General features: G+C 48.3%; 1 protein-coding gene across 1 annotated transcript in view; it reads left to right on the top strand.

Moving 5' to 3' along the window:
- Positions 1-22,541, top strand: part of ANO2 (anoctamin 2) — a 358,642-nt gene that overhangs the window by 276,972 nt on the left and 59,129 nt on the right. The window contains exon 16 of the mRNA XM_074403486.1: positions 5,361-5,556. Within this exon, the coding sequence (XP_074259587.1) occupies positions 5,361-5,556 (196 nt within the window). The remainder of the gene's footprint in view (positions 1-5,360; positions 5,557-22,541) is intronic.

The raw sequence follows: 22,541 nt of genomic DNA, 5'->3' as shown, positions 1-22,541 counted from the left end.
TTAAGCTTCCAGACCAGGGAGAATTGTTACTAGCACTTCTTTTTTGCTCTCAAAAAAAAGGTGTTCCAGATTGAACAATACATTATATTGTTTCCTGCTTATGTGGTTTTTGAGAATCCTTATTTGACACTAACTTGTCCTCATTTCTTTTTCCCACTTAATAAAAGCCCAGTTTTCTAAAGAAAAGGAGCTTGGCATTACCCTAGAACAAGGTGTGGGGCCTGAGATGAAGGGGTCAGGATGGTGCTTAGGAACTTAATTTTCTGTCATGAAGTTAGGGTAAGCCAAAGACACCTACTATATCTCTCATCTCATTCCTTTCTTCACCCCTGTGCCTGAACCTGTGCAGAAGATGCCAGGACCATGGACATTAGGAAGGCTTCAGGCATGCCAGTCTACCAAGTCAGTTGGGAATGCTTTTAATGGGGTGATGAGAGCAAAGACAGGGCCCAGTGCTATTTCATCTGCCTCCTTGTGTTAGTGGCCAGCATGGACAAAGATGAATTTTCTCTCTTCTCCAATCCAGTGTGTTCAGCTAAAGTTTCCTTTTTGAATGAGCCCTCCTGTTTTCTTCTTGCAAAGGAGGGGATTGTCAGAGGCGATGTCCCTCCTCTAGAGCTAGGTGCCTGAGCTTTCCTCCTGTGCCCCAGATAGTCATTTCCTTACACTTGGATATCGGGAGTCCACCGTCAGAAATCCCCCTCCACAGCCTGGATTCTCACCATAGCCCCCTCACCGAACTCTCTGTTTGCACACTGTCCCTGACAGATCATCAGCATGCTCATTTGTAAAAAATGAAACTGGCCGGGAGGGACATGTAATCCCAGCACTTTGCGAGGCTGAGGCAGGCAGATCACGAGGTGAGGAGATCGAGACCATCCTGGCCAACATGGTGAAATCCCATCTCTACTAAAACATATTTTAAAAACAATTAGCTGGGCGTGGTGGCACAAGCCTGTAGTCCCAGCTACTTGGGAGGCCGAGGCAGGGGAATTGCTTGGGCCCGAGAGGCAGAGGTTGCAGTGAGCCACTGTACTCCAGCCTGGCAACAAAGCAAAACTTCATCTCAAAAAACAAACAACAAACAAAAAACGAAACCAACTCACATCACTCCTCTGCTCAACTCTCTGATGGCTTCCCATCTCCTGAGGTGTGGAAGCCAACATCCTCACACTGCAGAGCTCCCCTCCTGGTTGCACGCCCATCTCCCACTCCATCTGTCCCCTTGCTCACTCAGTGTGAGCCACTGCCTGCCTGAAACACCCTTCCCTCAAACCCCTCCTTTAGGTCCTTGGTAAAGGTCACTTTCTCACCTGTCTCTTTCCCAACCACCCTATTTTAAATTACAACTGAACCCTATACCGTTTGCTTTCTTTGTCTACACAGTATTTCTCACACTGAAGGTACTACATATTTTACTATTATTAGTTTATTGTGTATATTTTCCCACTAGAAGATCCACTGTTGCTTTTTTCCACTGGAACCTAGAACTGAGACTGGCACAAGGAGGAGCTTAAGACACATGTTATGAATGACTGAGTGAGTAAATACACTAGGTGGATGTCATAGGGAGCAGATTATGTCAGTGATGAAGTTGCTGGTGCGTGCACGTGCTTGTATTTTTATACTTGAGCTACTGTCGTGTGCCATGCCCTGGGCGCTGCGCCACTGGATCACAGGGGTTACTTGTGCCTCGTGCATTGCAACTTGCTCCTCTTCCCTTTTCTGGAAAGTCCTTCATTCTTGTTCTTTCCTCTGAGTCTTTCCCATAGGAAACTGTCCCAAAACTTTTTCTGTGGTGTTTTCTCTGACTTATTCCCCTGCTCTCTGCTGAGAGCATACCAGAAGCTTGTGAATGGAGGCCCGTGACTCCATCCAGCTGCTACTAGGCTCATCTTTGTTGTGTGTGTGCAATGATTTTCTCAACTTTGCTTCAGAATGCAAGTTCTGGAGGGTGGTGAAGAGGCCCCTCTCTTTCCTGTCTCCCTCAGTGTCACATAGGACTCCAGACTCTGTAGCCTGGCTTATGTTGCACTTCGTTTATGCCCATGAAATAAAGTTATGATATGAAAACACCAAAAGCAACAGAAACCATAATAAAATGACCATGTACACGGCAGCCAGATCCCCTAGAGCTGCTGACCAGCAAATCTTTACCAAACCAGTTCTACAGGAGGCGCTGCTATGAAGTGGCTTAAGGCACAGAATGTGTGGTACAAGACAAATTTCCTTTCGACCTAGTTGGAGGATACTGATCACAAACATGGAATATACCCAGTGCAGAGGTTTGCACAATAAGCGACCAGAAAACATGCATTGAACTTAATCAAGAAAGTCAGGAATGTAGCCAGAAGTGGTGAAATAGTACTGGATATAGTGCCAGAAAACCTGGGTTCTAATGTCGGGATGGCAGTGTAGACTTTGGAAGCATGGAGCAGGGCTCAAATCCTAGATCATCGTTAAATCTCATTTATTAAAGGCATATCTTGCATGGTTGTTAAAAGAATCAGTGCTAGTGAAGATATGCATCGAATAAAGACATCTAGAAGACACAAATGGATCAGCTGGTGTTGGTGATGTTATTACCATTAACATCTCAGCTCTGCCATATACCCTCCAGACCTTGGATCAATCACATTGTTGCCTCCTGGGCTTTAGTTTTCTTATATATGAGACTGTACGTAAGACTGTATGGAGATGATTCCTAACCGCTAAGATTTAAAAATTTCTAACATATTCCGGAAGACTAGAGTTGTAGTCCAACCCTTGTGGCCTTGAGCAAATCACTTCACTTTTCCATGCCTGTTTCTTCATCCGCAAAATGGTCACGTGGCTGGGTTGGTGGTCTGCAAGTCCCTGCAGCTTGAATGCTCTGTGAATCTCGAGATACTCTGGAAAAAAACAAAGGAGAGGTTCAGAGCTTGATTTCTATAGTGGGTTAGGAAATCAAGACCAGAGAAGGTAAGCCTGCAAAGAACCAGAGAGCTGAAGTGAGGTGTGCTGGGGCTATAGCTAGGGAGGAAGAGGGGATGGGAAATAAGGCTTTCCTAGGTAAGTAAAACAGTGCTCCTTGAATTTGAATAGGAATCCTGTTAAAATGCAGGTTCCAGGTCAGTAGTTCTGGAGTTGTGCTTGAGATTCTGCATTTTAAGCAAGCTTCCAGCTGGTTCAGCTGGTTCCTGGACCACACTTTGAGTAGCAAAGAGTGTTCTTCCTTCTCTAGCTTAGCAGCTGGGCCTCTTAGAGAAGAACAGAAGCTGATCTTCTCTCCACGTCTTCCTCCATTTCCCTCCCGCAAGACCCTAAAGCAAAAGGATGTTTTTACCATTTTTTTTCCCACTTGTCCTCCCAATCCCAACCCCAAATACACCCCCCCCCACACACACACACGCACGCACACACACACACACACACACACACACACACACACTTACTCACTCCTCGATACCCTCACCTCTCCAGCCTCATCAATACTTTCATCACTGGTCTTCACTGCAAAAGCGATTTTTTGGGAAAAGAATCTCACACCACATTTTCTAGGCCCTGACTGTCTGGCAGTGACAATCCCAGAGGAGTGGGAAGTGAAAATGTCTACATTGTTGGAGTGGGTGATGTCATGTCCAGGTTTTCCCAGTTACACAGTAGTAGTCCTTACTTAGTCCTGGAGGCTGGTGTTTCTGCCGCTCCCCACCCCCACCCTGCAGCAGAAGAGGGGCCTCACACAGAGTGCTTTTCCCATCTAACCTCTCCTCTCCCCACACCCACACACACCCAAACACACACAGCCTTCCTCTACCCAGAGAACGCCACCTTTCTGCCTTCCTTATCAAGGGCTTCTTTTTCACATCATGGCCCTGGGGCAACGACTGGTATTTCCGAAGCTTGCCAGGATAAAGAGCTGAGTGTGCCACCGGCACACCCCAGGCACCCACCAGAGGTCTGAAAACATTTATACCTGGACACGTCTGCAACCCATTGGCAAGCCACTACAGTGTCATTCACACCACTTGCAAAGAACTGCCCAAGCCAGAGTCCCCTTCGTCCCCTCCCCTTTCCTCCTGTGCCTCTCCTTCCATCTTTCCCGCCCCCTCCCAGCAGGCGTGTGTGTGTGTGTGTGTGTGTGTGTGTGTGTGTGTGTGTGTGTGTAGTCCAGCACAGCTCATTCTTTTTCAGGGGAGTCTTCCACCTGCTGTTTTCTCTGGCCACATTTTCTATTAGTCCTTTATAGCCAGTGCCCAGTCCGTGTCCCACAGAGGAAACAGCACAGCTTTCTTTACAGAAACTAGGAAGGAAGACTTTCATGAAGAAGTCTTGGCTTGACTGAAGCAAGTTAGAATTTGCTCTGAGCGGGGCATGCACCTAGCGTCTGTCTCTCCTCTTTCTGTCTGCTCTAAGAGGCTGACTCAGGGCACTTTCTTCTCATAGCATCTTTGTGCTTCCTGGATATGATTCTTCCTTGGTTGTGATGAGGACAGGAAGGGATGTGGGGAAGAAAAAGGGAGAGGGACTGTTGGGCAGATCTAGGTCTAGGAGAGGCCCTTATTATTCCTGGTTCTAGACAGAGGAAATGAGGGGACCCTTAGAGGCCATGTGGCTACAAGCCTCCTTTTGGGGCATAGCACCTAGAGATTTCTGTACCAAATGAGAAATCTGAGTCCTCCACTTCAAGTCACCTGGTAGAGAAATCTTACAATGATATTTTGTTCATCCTGAGGACTGAGATTCCTAAAATCTCGCTCCCGATGTATTTCCTCTTTTCTTCTTTAAGTGACCTTCTTGCCTCTACTTGCCAAGCTGTAACTCATCCCTTCTCAGCTCAGACACCTTCAATGGCTCTCTGTTTCTTCTCATGGAAACTCCATTCTAAATCCTGCTTTCTCCACAAACTCTTCCCTGACCACACAGATTTCCTTGCTCCCATGTACGTGGCGTTCCTTCAGCAATTGCACTGTTCATTTAGCACTTAAGACATTCTTGGGCATTATTTACTATCGTTTATTTAAAAGGAGTTCATGTTATTTCCATAGAAGAGGGAAAGCTCCCGAATGAAAGAAAGTGCATTATGTGTGTTGAACACTCCACAGGGTCCAGCATGTTCATCTTTATTGTGTGTGTGTGTGTGTGTGTGTGTGTGTGTGTGTGTGTGTGAGATAAACCATTTGGAATCCGATAAAAAACTAAATACATCCTGCCCTGGTAAATGCACCTCCACTCAGAATTCTGCCTAAAAATTTGTTACCCACTGAAAGATTCCAGACTAATAACATCTGATAACAGCAAATGCTACTGTTGGTAGAGCAAATAGTAGGTGCTCACTAATTGTCTGCTGATGTGCTCTTCTCTCTGTTTCCCCTCAACAGATTGCCCTGACGTTCTCAATTGTCTTTGGGGTGATTGTGTATCGAATAACAACTGCAGCCGCTCTGTCTCTCAATAAGGCTACACGCTCTAATGTCCGGGTGACAGTGACAGCAACAGCAGTCATCATCAACCTCGTGGTCATCCTCATCCTGGACGAGATCTACGGCGCTGTGGCCAAGTGGCTCACCAAAATTGGTACTGTGTCACCAAACCTTCTGGCTGTCCTAGGCCCTCTTTAAGTCAACGTGTGAAAAGCTTTTGGTGATAATGACCCCAAATTTTTTTAAAAAGGAACAGGCATGAGTTGCTCTGTACCACGCATTTTAATTGGAGGAATGGGGAAGTACAGTGTGTGTGTATTTGTAGGGCTCCCAAAGGGCTTTCTCTAAAGGCAGGAATCCTTCCTGTAACATTCTCGATCAAGCCCTCTAGCCTATGCTTACTGTCTCATGTGACAGGACGCTCACTGTCCCCTAAGGATAAACCATGGCGTCTGTTCTTTTTAGCCTAACCTAGAAGCAAGGCAGACTCAAGACTTCCTGTTAAAAATTACAGAGCTTTAGCTCCCACTTTCCCAGCAGCATCTATAAAGTTGAGGAAAGCCTCTTGATACTTGAGCCCAAGAGGGTCTTATCGGTCTTATCTATCCCTGTATTGTCAAAGGCCCCAGAAAATCCACACATTCCCCAGGCACTGAGTAGACTTCAAAGAGGCGTATCAGACTTCCCAAGCTTCAAGCCGGTGAGAAAAACGCAATCGCCTCAATATTCAGACGTGTCATTTGAGCTGCAAGCCCCTGTTGCCTGAGCACCACGTTTTGGCATTTGGCATTCGCGCTTACTGGATGGGGGGAGGCTGACAGTCGAGACCCTGTCCCATTGTATTTATTCTGGGTGGCCTGGATTCATCCTTTGCCTCTCTGAATGTAGGGATTTCCCTCCTTGACTCTAGGGACGAAGAGTCCCAGCTTCGTGTTAACCTCATAGGGGGGTTGCATTCATGGTATGTATGATACCTTTAATTCACGGACCCTTGATAGGATAATCACCTCCTCAAGAGCCTTCTCCTGATGACTAGAGAATTCTGGAAAGTTGATCTGTCTGTGCCTTTCCCCTGCTTGGCCTCTGGTGTAACAGTACCCATGGTGAGCACTTTCCTTTGACTTCTGTGTTGCTGTCGGCAGCTCACCATCCTCAGGGGCAGCTCCGCTCTTTCCAGCATGTGCATATTTATGAGTGTCATCTGTGTTTCTTCATAAGTTTCTTGAGAAAAATCAGCAGAGCATTTTAAGTCAGCATGTTTAATGATAGACAGGGTTCTATGGAAGCACTTTGGAAGAACATCCAACACTCCTGGGGACTCAGGAGGCTTTGGAGGGGGAGGCATTTAACTGGAGAGCTCAGAGATGAGTGAGAGTCAGACAGGCATGTGTATAGGGAGGAGAGCCTGGGCAGGAGGACAGGAAGATTCCTGACAAAGGAAACCAAGTGAGAAATACGGTGATCAGATCTCCGGGGTCAGGAAAGGCACGCAGGAAAGTGGCACATGAGCCACTTGGGTGGTTGGGAGAGTGTTGGTGGAGCTAAACACCGGTGGACGGGAGCTGAGCTCAGTGTGTGGGAGCAAGAAAGCATGAAGCGTGCTCAGGATGCCAGGGGAGCCCAGCACCGGGCTCTATGTCCAGGACACATCTAGGGCATGATGGAGTGGGAACTGGGCCCGCGGAGTCGACCGATACGTGTTTTTTTGTTTTGTTTTATCTTGTTTTGCTTTTTGATGCAAAATGTAAAATGCCAGGCTGAGGACTCCAGAGTTTTTCACAGACCATGGATGTTTGCTGGAATTCCCAGGGGCATTCAACAATAAAACAGTATCATCTTCCTGGCCTGATGAGCCAGCTGAGAAATTAGATCAAGGCAAGAGTAGACAAAGCCAAAATATCAGCTGTAAAACTGAGAAAGGCTACATGGGAGGTGGTAGCTTAGGTGGAGAGCCAAATAGACATTCTCTCTCCATGGCAGGCAGTGGTGGATGGGCCAGCCCTGTGAACTAAGAACTTGGAGGGGCATAGAAGAACACCTGTTTCCTGGAGGCCCACTGCTCCACCAAGGAAGGGCAGAAAAAGAGGCTACGCAAGGAATGGCCAGCATCCTCTACCAGACTCAACAATAAGATAAGCAATTCCCCTTCTCCCCCAAGAGGAGAAATGGCTAAACTTGGGGAAGACAAGCTGAGGCATTACAATTAAGCACACTCCCACCACGTGGAGGAAACATCGGGAGTAGAAATAAATTCCCTACCCTCTGCGTGAGGTCCTGATGTAGCACCACTGAGGATCGTTTTAAGAACGTGGCATGATGGGAGCTGTTTGCAACATTACTTAGCGGGGAAATAGGATGTGACAGAATAGGGAGAGACAGGAGATCCAATGTAAAGGGCATCGCTGAGTGTGTGGGCAGGACGTAGGGAGAAGAGAGACAGGAAGTCAATGGTGATGTAGACCTTTCTTCTTGCTGTTCATTTGTGTGACATGATTTCTTGCACTGCTTTAGATAGTGATAGAGAAGGAAGACAGATAGAGTGGGCAACGATAGAAAACTCATTAATAAGTATTTAGTGAGTACTTCCCATGTGCAAGGCGTGGCCTTAACTCTCCTGTTTAAAGTCATAAACAAAATGGGCTGTAACACAGCTTTCACATCATGAAACTATGTTCAGTTTCTACTGGCACAACCCCCTTGCCCAGAACAAAGCAGCTACCCTGGACTGTCAAATCAATGCCCAGGACTCCATAAGAAAGTCTGTGCCCTGGAAAAGAGAAAAAATCCTAACAAGTACAGTTTGTTTTTTATGAGAGTGATACTCGTAAAGTATTTTTAAACTTAAAATTTGTAACCCCATTTCATCTTCACAAAAACTGCATGGCCAGCGAGGGAAGCATTATACCCTCACTTTACTAAGGTTCAGACTCGGATTCTGCCTCGAAAATGTGAATCTCTTTCGTGTGCGTTTGATGTCAGTTTCTCACCGTCTGTACTGAAGTGGTATGTCTGTTGGGTCTCTCTCAGGAACCTGAGCGGGCATTGTTCTGGGACATTGCTCTTGTTTCCTTTAGCCTGGGTACCTCAGAGGGCTCAGAGAGGGACTGCAGTCTGTGGAAGGACTGCTGAATTTGAGAGTCTAGTGGAAAGAACCTTTGAGCTCTAGACCTGGCTCCTTCTCTTCCTGCCCCGCAACTGCGTGGCACTGGGCATCAGGGGACGTTTTTAGACAAAGCTTTCCCGATCCTTCCTTTATCATTTTCCGCCTTTTGTCCTCTGGCCATCACCCCTCTCTGGACGGTTTTTCGCAGCTTAATACCTATGCTGTTGTCCTCAGCCCCTTTCAATGGATCTCTAGCTAGGAAATCCCCATCCAGTCAACCTTGCCCGAACAGTAGGTTTGGGGACATTGCTCCCAGCCAGCACCCTCAGATAGCTTCTCTTGGCCCTAGGTCAGCTATAGTTAGCATTTGAGGCTCTCTGCCATTTTCTTCCCACTATGCTCCTTCACCCCAACTGACCCGCTCAGCTCATGGCCATCCCAGCCTCCCCTGTGTCCCTGCCCCGGCCCTGCTCATGCTGTTGTGACAGCCAAAACAACCTCAGTGACCCTCCTTTAAAGGGCTTCTCAAGGCCTCCTCCTTCATAAACCCTCATCTTCCAGACTCCCCTGGCACACACTCTCTGTTCATGGGTTCATCCGTCATCTCCTGATAGAGTAATTGCTCTATGCCAGGCACGGTTCTAGGAAACACAGCAATGACAAGCAACAAGGTCCCTGTTCACATTGTGCTTACACTGTGGCAAGAGAAAGATGGACGGCGAGCAGACGCATTCCATAGAATATCAGGGAGGTGTGATGAGATAGACAGTGGTTTGGGTTTGTGCACTCTGGAGCAGGTGATCAGGAAAGGCGGATCAAGGTGATAACCTTATAGCTGAGACCTGGATGGTAGGAGTGCGCCAGCCACAGAAAGATCTGGAAGAACTCTAGGAAGATGGAACAGCACAGGCAAAGCCTACAGATGAAGGCTAAGCTTGGAGTGTCTTATTCACACCATTTATTGGGTGCTGATAAGGTACTGTCTGATCTTTTTGCATTGCACATACATGTGTGTTCCCACTAGGCTCTGCTGGCATAATAACTTTGTCTTAAAATCTTGGTTGCATCACAAAAAATCATCTGTGTTCTTGCTCAGCCCACATATCTAGTGCAATCAGGCAGAGGTCTCTGTTGCACACAGTTGCTCAGGGACCCAGACTGATGGGGGCTGCCTTGGACACTATGTCAGGGAAAGACAGCTGGAGAGTTGACTGGGGCTGTTAAATGCTTCAGACTCCAAGAGTCATCATTCATCCCGTCTACTCACAGCTCACTGGCTAGAATCAGCCGAATTATGAAGAAATTGGGAAATGTGTGGAAGTACATGGTCATTCTGTAAGCAGGAAAGGTCTCTGCCACTTGCTCCCAACCAGGCTTCAAGGCTCTTGAAAACAGTGACCCTGCCTTTCATTTATTTTTATTTCCTGCACAGTGCCTGGCCCATGGCAGATCTTAGCACAGTTTTGTCCATGCAGTTATTAGTGAAATAAGTCTCTCTCTTCATTCATGCAGGACAAAGAAAATTTTCAAGGAATGCCCAAAGGCTAGGTATCTTTTAAGTCACAGTAAAGGCTACAGCGAGCATTTATGTATTCCTTATTTCAACTCTGTCTGCCTGCAGAAGAATGTGATCTTATTGAGAGGAATGAGACCAGTGCATAGTTGACACGATGTGATAGTGACTGAAAGACGCACCCAGGGTATCAGAAGACTTGAAGTTTTCTTAATGGCAAAGAATACTCACAAAACAGAGATGGTCCCATAAAATAGGAGATCAGCAGTATCTCTGCAGGCAGAGATACAGTTTCAGGGGTCCCCCAGGCTCCATGGGGACATAAAGCTATGGATAATGCCACCTAATGGAATGAGAAGTCAGCCAGGCTTAAGACTTCCTTTGCCATTCTCACGCTGGGTTTAACACTCACTTGGCTTCCTGCCCCAGATCTCTTGATAGTTGAGGAGGCTGTGAGTCTACCCTTTGCTCACCAGGTGCAAACAGCTGGTGTCAACAACCCCAATAAGTTCCCAAGTGTTTCCCACAGGGCTGAATAATGGAAGACCCATTTCCTGGGAGTATCCCTCACGAGGTTGAGGTGTCAGGCCTATCTGAGATCCATTCTTGCTACAGATATATATCACAAAAGGCAGAATTTGTTAATTTCCTTGAAAATGATGTCTAACGCTAGCAGCAGTGGCAGATAAAAACAATGATTATCCCCCTGGCTGCCATAACAATGGTCGGGAGCTGGGGTGCAAGGCATGCTGGAATCTGGAGGCAGCACGGCACTGGTGAAGCAGGGCTAAGCTGAACCCTGGGGCGGTGGGAACGGGGCTTTCTAGGTAAATGCACGAAACTTTGGAACTGTGTCCGAGAGGGAGTCCGGCTGGCCAAGGCACAGTGTACAGAGTGTGTTGCCAGCTTTAGCAAGCATCAGTATCGGAGTTTGAGTACAGCGGGGGTAGGATTCCAGTGGATGGGTGGGACAAGGTTTCTGAGTTCCCAGTGATCTTTTCACTCCAGGAGGGATACAGGTGGTGGCTGTAGAGAAAGGGTCCAGGTCCTGCAGGAGGAAACAGGCAAAATCTGGGCCGGTCGCTGGACCTCTGGACATACAGGACAGGGCTGCAGCATGGTGGGAGGATAGGGCGTGAGGCAAAAAGAAAGAGTAATGGAGCTGACTGCTGCAAGGCGTGCTTCCCTCTCGGGTCAGGACCCAGGGTTGTATTGTGCCTTTGAGCCATACATCTGGGAGCAGGAAAACTATAGGCTCTTAGCATGTCCAACACAGGCAGTGGTCAGGCTTGGCCAGGAAAGAGGGCCTGTCTGAACTCTAGCTTTGGAGAAGTCTTCAAATAGGAAGCAGGGTGGAGGAGGCGCAGCTGATGGGAGGCTTCTGGACTGAATACTCAAAATGCCGCTGGCTTGCTACCTCCTTTTCTTCCTGTCTTTTCTTTCAAAACTCTGTGCAGAAGGCTGACTGGTGTGTGGGGTGGTGCACTTCACCCCTTTCTCGTCGTCCAGCCTCTCCCAAGTCACAGGATTGGGCTCATGGTAGGTGCTTGAAAAAAGAGTATTAAGTCAAGGTTCTTAGGAGAATATCTGTGCTTGGGAGGTGCTTAGCCGTTGCTGAGAGCCTGCTTCTGAGTGTCACTGCCCCGGATGCTCCTGAAGCAGGACCGGGGGTGGGAGTGAAAGGACTGATGGGGAACGGCCCTGAGTCCTACTGAGTGCCCACTTCATACCAACACTGGCTGGCATACTTTGTCCCGCACGATGACAGTAACACTGGGGATGGGTCATTGCTTTCATTTTACTTACGAGAAGGCTGGAGAGGTTTAGAAACTTGCCTGAAGCAGGCAGTTAGTGGTGTGCATGAGTGTGTGTTGATGTACACCCTGCCTACCCCGTATCTCACACACATGCACACACACACACACGGCTTACCCTGTACCAAACACTGTTCTAAGCACTTTATATATATCGGCACCTTTAATCCTTAAAACAGCCCCAGCGGGGCAGGCAATCTTAACACTCCCATTTAGAGACAGGAAGACTGAGGACACAGCAGAAACTGTGAGGCCCAAGGTCATGGAACTGAGAAGTGGTGAGCCTGGCCTCATTGTCCTTGCTGAAACCATGACACTCTGCTCTCTGTTAATACGTAGCTGTCCTTGTTCCCCAGAAAAATTTAAATGTATTGGGAAAGCAAAAGGAAACACCACTAAGGCTCCAGAAGATTTAAAATGGAGTGCACTCACATAGGTGAATGACAAGAGGTCCGGTGTTTCTGGGGCTGGGGACAGCCATGTGGGTCAGATGCCCCAGGCCGGGAGGACAGCAGGGAGGCAAGCTCTGAGTGCAGCCTCCTGTCCCACATGCACAGAGAGCGCGGAGCTCCGCAGGCATTGGGGTCCTGCATGCTTCATAAGTTTTTAAAAAAAGAAAGACATTTTTTAAAAATTTGAAAGGCAGGAATCTCTTAAAAAAAAAAATAGGCAGGGTCTCACTCTGTTGCCCAGACTGGGACACAGTGGCATAATCCTAGCTCTCAACAGCTCTGAACTCCTGGGCTCAAGCGATCCTCCCGCCTCAGCCTCCTGAGTAGCTGGGACGACTGGTGTGTGCCACAGCGTCTGGCTAATTTTTTTTTTAAACTTTTTATAGAGAAGGGGATCTCATTTTATTTCCCAGGCTGGTCTCGAACTCTTGGGCGCAAGGGATTTTCCTGCCTCAGCCTCCCAAAGTGCTGGGACTACTGGTGTGAACCCGCATTCCTGACCCTGACCAGGAAGTCTTGAGACTAAACCTTTCCTCCAAACTTAAGCTACTCTAACAAAGACAATATATTATTACTGAGCAGAGAAGAGCGGGAAGAAAGGAAAAGAATGGGGAAAAAAATCAGTATCACAGGTAAAATGGCTGCCGGGGCACAAAACATTCTTTAAAAAAGAACATTTGGGCATGAATGGATGAATCTAATTTTCTAAATGCGCATAGTGTGTGCTTTTTGGAGCATGAGGTGAAAGTGTTGGCTTTATTGGATGTGGTGCTCTGGGATGGGGGGTTCTGCTCTCTGCATTGGAGGCTGATCATGGCCAGAGTTCAGCACAGGACACGGGTGGGTCTGGCTGGCGTGGGCTGGAGAGGAGAGTGGGGCCTTATGCCTTCCTGGGGGGACACCACAATGCTGGTCATTTGCAGTCCGGCCTGAGAGTGAGGTCTGCTGGTTTGTATTCTCTTCCTGCTTTGCGCCGGGATCCTGGCTCTCTGGGTGGCCTCAGGCAGTGTGGGAGAAAGAGCCTCCCAGGGTGTGGCCAGGGGTTATTCTATGATTGTTGGTGGGGTGGCCCTCCACGATGTTGGCTTAAATTATTCTAAACGTTGTCTGGGAAAGAGAGAGGATGGCAGAAGGCTGTCACGACTAAGACGATGGGAGCGCGGTCATAGCCCACGTTTGTGGAGCCCCCTACCAGTTATATGAGACTACCGTCCGTAGTCCTGCTGTTTAGAACACTTAGCATAACTGCTAAGAGTTTCTTCCACACATGAGCTGTGACCATCAACACGTCTCTCATTTCCCTGCTAAGTCCTTGGAGCACTCATCTCTCCTGTTAGCAAGAAGTCCAATATCTTCCTCTCCCTCTCTTTGGATTTTCTAGGAGGCCAGGGACTGAAACGTTCAGAAGAGAAGGAAGGGCTATGGGGCTCCTCCTGTTTGCACCTTTTCTCCTCAGATCCCCCTCCATCACACTAGGGAATTGGGATGCTTTCCTGTGCCTCTCCCTGGTCCTCCCACACCTCTGGAGAAGCTGCATCTCTTCCTGACTGCAGTTCTCGCAGGATGAGTTCTCCCTCTTGGTTCTTCTTGGGCATCAGCTGTGCCGTTTCCTCTCCTTGTCTCTTCACTGCTGTGAGTTAAGGGCTTCCTGAGAGTTACTTCCTTTGAACCATCCAAGGGGAATTGTTTCCCGCTGCAATCCTGAGTGGTAGAGAGGTCAGGCCAGCACCCAAAGTTAAACAGGGAGATGCCTGTGTAGAACCTGCCCTTCACTCCTCGGGTCTCACTGCCACATTGCTGCTGGATATTGGCCCCACCCCTCTGATGGGAGAGGCTGGACTGCTGCTAAGCTGGCCCCTCCTTACGCCAGGCTTGGACGGCACGGGCTTGTTAAGGGAGGACACTCTTCTCCTTTAGGCTGGGCTCAGTCTAGGGACTGCAGCTGTCAGGGTTTCCTGTTTCTAGGACGCGTGTGTTACCTCCACCCTCATCTCCAGGATGCCATCCGACACATAGACCCAGAGCAAGGGCCCCTGCTCTCCCTGGGAGCCCACTCTGGAAGCCCTCAGCTTGCCACCTTAAATCTTTAAAATGCAACAGATCCTACGATTGCCTATTTCACTTCCCTGGCCCTCAGTGATTCCTAGGGACCTCATCACCCCAGCTGATACCAAAATGCACCGCCCACCCAACCTTCTAAGCTCTGTAGGAGATTTTAAGCTAACTTGCTATCATCTCTTTCAGTAAAGAAGTGGACATAAATGTACAAATCTCTGCTGGAATGCCTTGCTGTGCCGTCATAATAAGAACAAATCTTTGAGCCCTTATGCCATGCTTGCTGCTTTCCATACTGTATTTCCCAACACATGTTGAAGGAAGGTCTCATGTTATGAATTAGGACACTGAAGCTCAGAAAGACAAATTCCCTCATCTGGGGACTCTTGGACAGAAAGGTTTTTGACTTCCAGCCCAGGGTCGCCTTCTATTCTTCCATCAAAGCCTCCTGAATCATATTGTAGAGCACAGAGGACCGGAAGTGGGAAGGACCCAGGAAATCCCCCAATCCAACCTTGACATTGAGACTTGGACTTGCTTGCGGTGCTGACTCCTCCAAGCTGTCCGGGTACTTTGAAGAATGGTTCTCAGTTCATACAATGTTCTAATGGCCATGAGTCATGAGTCAGGGTTTGGGGGTTTTTGGGTTTATGGGAGGCAGAATCACAGGGGCCAAGGAGAACACAGGGGCTAAAAATGTAATGTGTCCAAATTTGAGCACTTAATTTTCCCCCTAAACCTGGTGCCTTTCACCCATTTCTTCCCATCTCGGAAGATGGCACCACCAGCCACCCAAATGCTCAGTTCAAAGCCCAAGCACCATCCTGGCTATCTCTCTCTCTCTCCCTGGCACTCTCGCTCCCTGGAGCAAGCTCTCTTACCCCTAGGATCCAGTCTGCTTGTAAGTATTCTTCATTCTACATTCAAACATATCCCAGATCTGACTACTTTTCAAGTTTTATCCTCACATTGGCTGGCTTGTGCCTGGAAGACACACTCACAATTTGTCTCTGCTTCTGCTTCTGCCTCCCAGCCGCACTCCACCCCTCCCCACCCACAGTTCACTTTCTGTGATTTTTTAAAAATGTAATCTCATCACATCCCTTCTCTGCTTCCCATTGTACTTCCCATGGCTCACAGAGCTCCATATTGACTCTCCCGCCTTCCTCTCCAATCCCCCATCCCAGTACTTACTTCCACCTGGCTCAGGAGGCTCTGGCTGTGTGGACCGGCCTATTCCTTGCACAGCCTGGGGGCTCTCCATCAGGACTTTGCCCAGGCTCATGCCTCTCCCTGGCACTCTCTTCAGCCCCAGGGGTCTGGTTCCTCCTTACCCTGAAGGTTTCAGCTTAGAGGTCACCTTCTCAGAGGCCTTTCCTGACCGCTCTGACTCAAACAGCCTTCCCATCACCCCCTCCTTCTGCTTCTCATTTCACTATGTATCCCTTCAATTCTCCCCACTCTCCAAAATGGTTGCAGTTGTCTCCCTCCCTTTTCTAGACTGGGAGCTCCACACGGCGGGAGCTTATTGGATTGTCCACCACTGCACACCCGGGGCCCGGCACCTGGCCTTTTATCATCCTGAATAGGTATTTGTTGAATGAGAAAAGATAATAGCGGGAAAGGAAGGAGAATCCCCCCTGGGAAGACATGAGGGGTGGGCTGAGGATGGAGTGACTATACAGCTTCTCCCTCTGGTTCTAGAGCAGTGTGTGCATTTGCCAGATGACCTAGGGGTGTGGGGGGTGTTCTGTGATCAGGGATAGGGCACACCTTCCTGCTCTCTCCTCACTCCTGTCCTTGCTACTGGGAGAAAATCTTAGGGAAGTTGTCAAGTGCTGGTGTGGTGCTTGGCAAAGAGTAGGTGCTGAATATAGTAGGATTCTCATGATTGGCCCATAATAGAATATGTCTCTCTGCCTCACTCTCTGTCTGTCTGTCTGTGTCTCTCTCTAGTGCTCCCTTCCTGTGTAGGTCCTTTTTCTTAAAAGGAGATGTGCTGGGGTGCTCTCATCCTGGCCTAGGCTGCTAGCCAGCATACTAGGTCTCGTGCTCCTTTGCTTAGGGACAAGAGTTACCTTCCTGACTCTGAGGGATAGGCCCCCCTGTGCTAGGAAGCTCTCTGGGGCTGCAGGAATATCACAGGCACGCCCTCAGGATCCCCAGTTCAGGGGCTCTCAGCTCCCTCAGGCCATGCACCGGCCACCTCATTGCACAGCTGGCTGGCTTCTCCTAGGGTGGTTCCCACCCTGCCCATGGCACTGATAAGGCAATAGTGGCACACCAGGTACCCAGACAGTCCCTCCACCCGCCCCCCATTCCCAAATGAAGGGCATGGTTGTGATGTCAGCAAACACTGCTGTTTGCAAAGGCTTGGCCTGCCTTAGGGAGAGGTAAGGGAAGAGCAGGCTCTCTTGCTTGACCATCTTCTTGTTCTGTTGTGCTCCCATTGCTATGCATTTGCCAGCTGGGCTGTTGAAGACACCGGTCAGGAGGAGCTGCTTTTCCAAGATTCAGAGTCTGCAGCAGGAGTTCTCTTCTGGCCGTGCTGTTAAGATGGAGCTCTGGGGACTTTCAGTCCTGAGCTGGCCCCCTGGGATGAAGCTGGGCTTTTATATTAATTGTTTTCCAAGGTAGTTTACAGCTGGGTCCTTTGCACTCGTATTTTTTCATGACATGATGCAGCAGAGGATTAACACTTAAGAGAAAAGGGCTGATGGTGGGAATGGCTGCACAGAAATTCCCTCTGATTGTCCTTTGTGGCTGGAAGGGGAGTCTGCCCTCTTTGTCGTGATCTTGCTCTGCAGGTTGGAAGCAGGTGAAACTTCCAGATGGCCTCTAATCAACCTGGGGTGCTTCCTGGGGGAAGTGAGATGTTAGGGGCACATGAATAATAGAGAAGGTTGCCTGTCTACCTCCTCACCCTCTCCATTAGGCTCCCCTCCTTCATATCCCCATAGCCATGGAATCCAAAGGCACTTTATTTGGAGTTGTTCAAACCACAAGCCTGGACCATTTTTTTCATGGGGCTCTCTGATTGAGACCCCTCCAGAAGTCTGTCTTGTGAGGAGTCCTGCCTAAATGCAGACAGCCAGTCCTGACCTTCAGACGTCACCCGCCCCACCTGGCCTCTGGGAACACTTCCTTCCCTCCCTGCCTTCCGCTCTCCTGTGGTGTCTACCTCTTTCCCTAATCTCTCTCATTTGTCACCCAGATCCAGCAAGACCCGAAAGGCAGTCCCTGCTCCTTTCCCTGTGCTCACCTTGAAGTAGAACCCAGTTCTTCAACAGTTGCCCAAGAGCAAATTCAGAACACTTCCAAGGAATCATTGTGGAAGAGTCTGTGGAGAGGCACAGGAAGAGTTCACACTGCAAACCTCGCAGCAGCACTTAATGAAAACGCCCACTGGGCCCTCCCCACACCTGTCAGTCAATTTCTTCCCTGCCCTGCCCCTCCCATCGCACTGGCTCTCACCCTTCTGGGTCCTGGTTCCAACTACAGCATCCCCGTCTCTTACGTTAGGTCAGAGAGTTTGAGTCTTTCGGCTGCTCCTGTCCTGTATGGTTACACCTGTCATCTGCTCAGATAAACAGTCCCTCCTTAAAATTTGTCCTTCTTGAAATGTGACAGGGAATTTTTAATATGGACCAAAAAATTTTTTTATTCTTGCAAACTTTTCCTGTCATCCGTTCACACATTCATTCATGCATGTTTATAGTAGAGCACAGCTGGCAACAGGTGGGGTCTGCCTGGAAGCTGTCTCTTCGGGACCTTGCTCATCATGTACATGGGGGTGGGCAAGAGTGGGAGTGTGGTGAGTCAGAGGGTTCAGAGCCACATGAGGGTGCAGAGTTATGAGATCTCGAAACCGAAAGTGACCTTTCAATGGCAGACACTTCCACCGGGCCTCGGAATTGTCTTCTGTAGTTAGGGGAAATGAGAATCAGGCCGAAGATGGGGATGTGGCGCCTTCAGGCAGGTGAGGACCTGATATGCACAAATCAGGCAGGGAGGACCTGGCCTCTTGGTGGCAGGGAGGGGAAAGGCCCAAGAAGCGAAAGATCTCATGGGGTGTTTGTTAACATGCATAACTAAAGAAGAAATGACGGAAGCAGCAGTGCTAGCTGTAAACGGTGAGCACAAATCATTATCCAGGTGATTATTTGGTGAAGCAGTGCAGGATCGCCCAGGTCTTTTATCTCAGGGGGCCGTGCCCACCCAGGTGGGCCAGGAAGGAGAAAACCACAAAGCTTTCTACCAGCAGAGGACTATCACGGAAGGCTTTTCCAACTCCTGTGGAATTCTAGTTCAACTCCTGTGGAATTCTAGTTCAGCTCCTGTAGAATTCTAGTTCAACACCTACAGAATTCTAGTTCAGCTCCTGTAGAATTCTAGTTCAACACCTACAGAATTCTAGTTCAGCTCCTGTAGAATTCTAGTTCAGCTCCTGTAGAATTCCAATTTAATTCCTGCTGTAGAATTCCAATTCAACTCCTGTAGAATTCCAGTTCAACCCCTATAGAATTCCAGTTCAACTTCTATAGAATTATGCTGCTGTCTCCAGATTCCCTTGTGGGCAATGCTCTTTGCAAAATAGCACCAAAGGATCGCTTAGCTTTCCCTTTCCAGGGCCGTGAGTCCTGGGGTCTCACCCCTGCCTGTCTCTTTAATAGGTCTCTGATCAGGCTTGTACTGTGTCAGATGCTTTGGTACCCCAGCTCTGCTGCCATTCTCCACTAATACTGTTTAAACTGCTGCTTCTACAGCTTAGAAATTTCCTCTTTGAGTTACCGCAGGTCTTTCTTAGAACTCCAGATGTTGTTTACCTTGCTCAATTTGGAGGATGTGCTATTTGGAAGATATTGGAATCAATTCCCAGTGATTTATACTGGAGGGTATTAGAGTGTCACACTCAAATACTGTTTCTCTCTAACACACGTCTCCTCAACGACAACTGATCATTGGCTCAACAGGCATACAGACCTTGGACTTGGGCTCTAGTCACGCTCAGTGGCCTCTGGGCCTGCTCAGAAACACCATCCGTACTTCCCAAGGGCTTGAGTTGGGGCAAGTCTTTCTCTCCATTTAGAAAAGTTACAAGCGTTATCTCAGGACCTGCCTGTCCCTGTTTCCCTCGCCACCTGCAGTAGTCAGTTTCAGCAAGTCTAGATGTTGTAGCACGTTCAGGAGAAATGTTGTAAGCCTCGAAAATTTCGTTTTTGCTCCTGTTGTAGTTAAGCCAAACATTTGGAGGACAGCCTTCGACATGGCGATTCAGGAATCTGGGCTTTCTCTTTCCAGTGATACTATCGACATTTTCCCCGGGAGATGAGGGGAGAGAGAGAGAGCAGAGGACCTCACGGGAAACACTGAGGGCCAGGCTTGGAAGCGGCATATGTCACCTCCACTCATGTCTCGCTGGCCACAGCTTCTTCATATTGCTCCATATAGCTGTGTATCTAGGGGGAAGGAATGTGTGTGATGAGCTCCTGGCTGTCTCTGCCTCCCTGTCTCACCCAGGAGGCCAGGGAGACCTCATACAAGTGTCATTCTTGGGGGTCTGATCTTGTTATTCAGCATTCTTCTTTCTGCAGTAACTCTTGCTATAGATGAATTTTTAATATTAAAATCTGTACGTGTCTACATATGTTTTTATTAAATCTTTTACAACGTTTTTACCAACTACAGTATTTCCTAAATAATGCATTGTGCAGTTTAAGATGCTCAGCAAAGTAATCCTGTTCACTATGGTTCTCAATCCCATTGAGTTTTCTCTGGCAGCTTAGTCCCCACCCAGAGACCCCTAAGTTGGTGGTCTTCAAGCCTTGGACACAATGGAGGCTCTCCAAGACTCAGCGGAGTCCTAGGTGCTTTGGTCTTCCTCTAAAGGGCCATCTTTACACGTGCAGTTGTGCAGTGCGAGAAGGTTGTTGGTAATGAACCAGTAATAGCAGAAATCGCTGCCAGTGACATCATCTCCTAATACTGAAGACAGCTTTGCAGGACTGGCAGTGAATGAGGGGCTCACTGTCGTGTGTGGGAAACTGGAACACAGCAATGCAGCCTCCTTCTAAGACTCTTTCTGCTGTGAGATGGGAGATGACGCTCTGCTGCTGACAGGTCAATTTGGGAGAGACTTGGCGGTGAGCAAAACCTCTCCACAGAGACCTTGCTCAGTGAAGCTCCTTGAAGGAAGGGGGAAGCCTTTATTCCTCTGGGCCTGGCATCTGATACACAGCTTGTGTTTGATGAGTGTGGCCTGCAAGTGACAAATATTTCTTAGGCGCATTGCGTTAGCCTGGGAGTGGAAGGTAGGGAGGTGAAAGAGAGGGTGTGATGAAAACAATAATGGGTCAGACATTCTGATTGCAAAGGGTGCTGTTGTTAAAAACTGTTTTTTGAAGCAGACAGATCTGTGTTCACATCTTACATCTGTCATTTACCTGTGATCTTGAGCAAGGCTGTAACCTGTCTGGGTCTCAATTCGCTTCATCTATAGAAGTGAAATGTAATACCTTCCTCACACAGGGAGGTGAGGATTAAGTGAGATAATGACAGTGCACGCCTATGTGTGATGTCTTCTGTGATACACAGAGGATGGGAGCAGATGGTTTTGTGCAGCACCCACCTGCCATTGGCCTGCCCTGGAGGTGACCTTCAGATGTTTCCTTTTTGCACCAATGACTTCCTGCCACTCTCTGTCAATGGGAGTTCTCTGATTGTGGGAGCAGGTTCACCCGTGCATAGGACAGGCTGGAAGAACCAGGGAGTTAGGCCCAAAGGTGACCTTCAGCCAGGAAGGGCTTCCTGTTAGATCTCCCCTCAGTGTGCACATTTGTGCTTCACACAGTTTCTTAGGAGATCTCCAGTGGGACTGAACCCCAGTTGATGCAGTGTTAACCCGTTTATGAGCACATTTTCTTAGGTTTCTACTCTCCTCGTTCTCACCATCTCACTCCCTCACAAAGCTTCCTGGGAGCCCCTCTCAAATATTAACTGCTTACTCCTAAATCCTTGCCTTAGGGAGAATCCTAACTCATGGACTGGAAGAATCAAAGATAATGACTATTATAAATTTTCAAAGGGCATGGGTGTGGGTAGTTAACAGAGGGACATATAAAGCATAACAGAAGGAAACAAAAAATAACTACCTGCTGAAGACATCTAGCAATGCTTCTGGAAAGAAAGTGTGGCACTGTGTGATCTGGAGAGTGTGGTACACTGTGATCCAGAGAATGTAGTATGGTGTGATCTTGATGGTGAGGTACAGTGTGATCTGAAGAGTGTGGTATGGTGTAATCTGGAGAGGGTGGTACAATGTGATCTGGAGAATGTGTTATGGTGTGATCTGGAGAGCATGTTATGGTGTGAGTTGGAGAGTGTGGTATTGTGTGGTCTGGAGGGTGTGGTATTGTGTAATCTGGAAAGGGTGGTACAATGTGATCTGGAGAGCGTGTTATGGTGTGATCTGGAGAGCACGGCACTGTGTAAACTGGAGAGTTTGTTATGGTGTGAGTTGGAGAGTGTGGTACTGTGTGGTCTGGAGAGTGTTGTACTGTTTGATCTGGAGAGTGTGGTAGTAATTCACCTGGATAATACAGGATATAAAGGATTTGTGCATAAGCAGATGGATCATGGAAGGGTATTCCACAGAAGAAACAAGGTTTTGTGTCCGTTTCTTCAGTGATTCTTACAAAAGCTAAATGTGAATTTGTGCAGCAGGCAAGTTGCGGGGGCCCATACACCAGTCTCACCTGGACGCAGAACTCCTCAGCTGGCATGGCCGTGTCGTCAGGCCTCTGTGCTCAGCATACTTTCAAGCTATGCTTCTTGGTCCATATGATGTTACATTAGTGCTTTTCTTCTGACTCTGAAGACTGTGGCCCTGTGGTATAAGCCTGATATTTGTGTTCCCCAAAATGTCTATGCTGAAATTCTAACCCCCAGAGTGATGATATTAGGAGGTGTGGTCTTTGGGAGGTGATGAGGTCCTGAGGGTAGAGCACACATACATAGGAAAGAGTCCTTATGAGAGCGGCCTGGGAGAGATGCCTTTCCCCTTGACCGTGAGAGGACACAGTGAGAAAGAGATGTCTATGAACCAGAAGACAGGCCCTCAGCAGACGCCAAATCTACTTTGATCTTGGACTTCCAAACCTCCAGGATTTGAGAAGTAAATGTCAGGCTTTCACAAACACTCAG

Source organism: Saimiri boliviensis, chromosome 7 (assembly GCF_048565385.1).
Source record: "Saimiri boliviensis isolate mSaiBol1 chromosome 7, mSaiBol1.pri, whole genome shotgun sequence".
Taxonomy (NCBI): domain Eukaryota; kingdom Metazoa; phylum Chordata; class Mammalia; order Primates; family Cebidae; genus Saimiri; species Saimiri boliviensis.
This window is presented reverse-complemented; position numbering and strand designations above follow the sequence as displayed.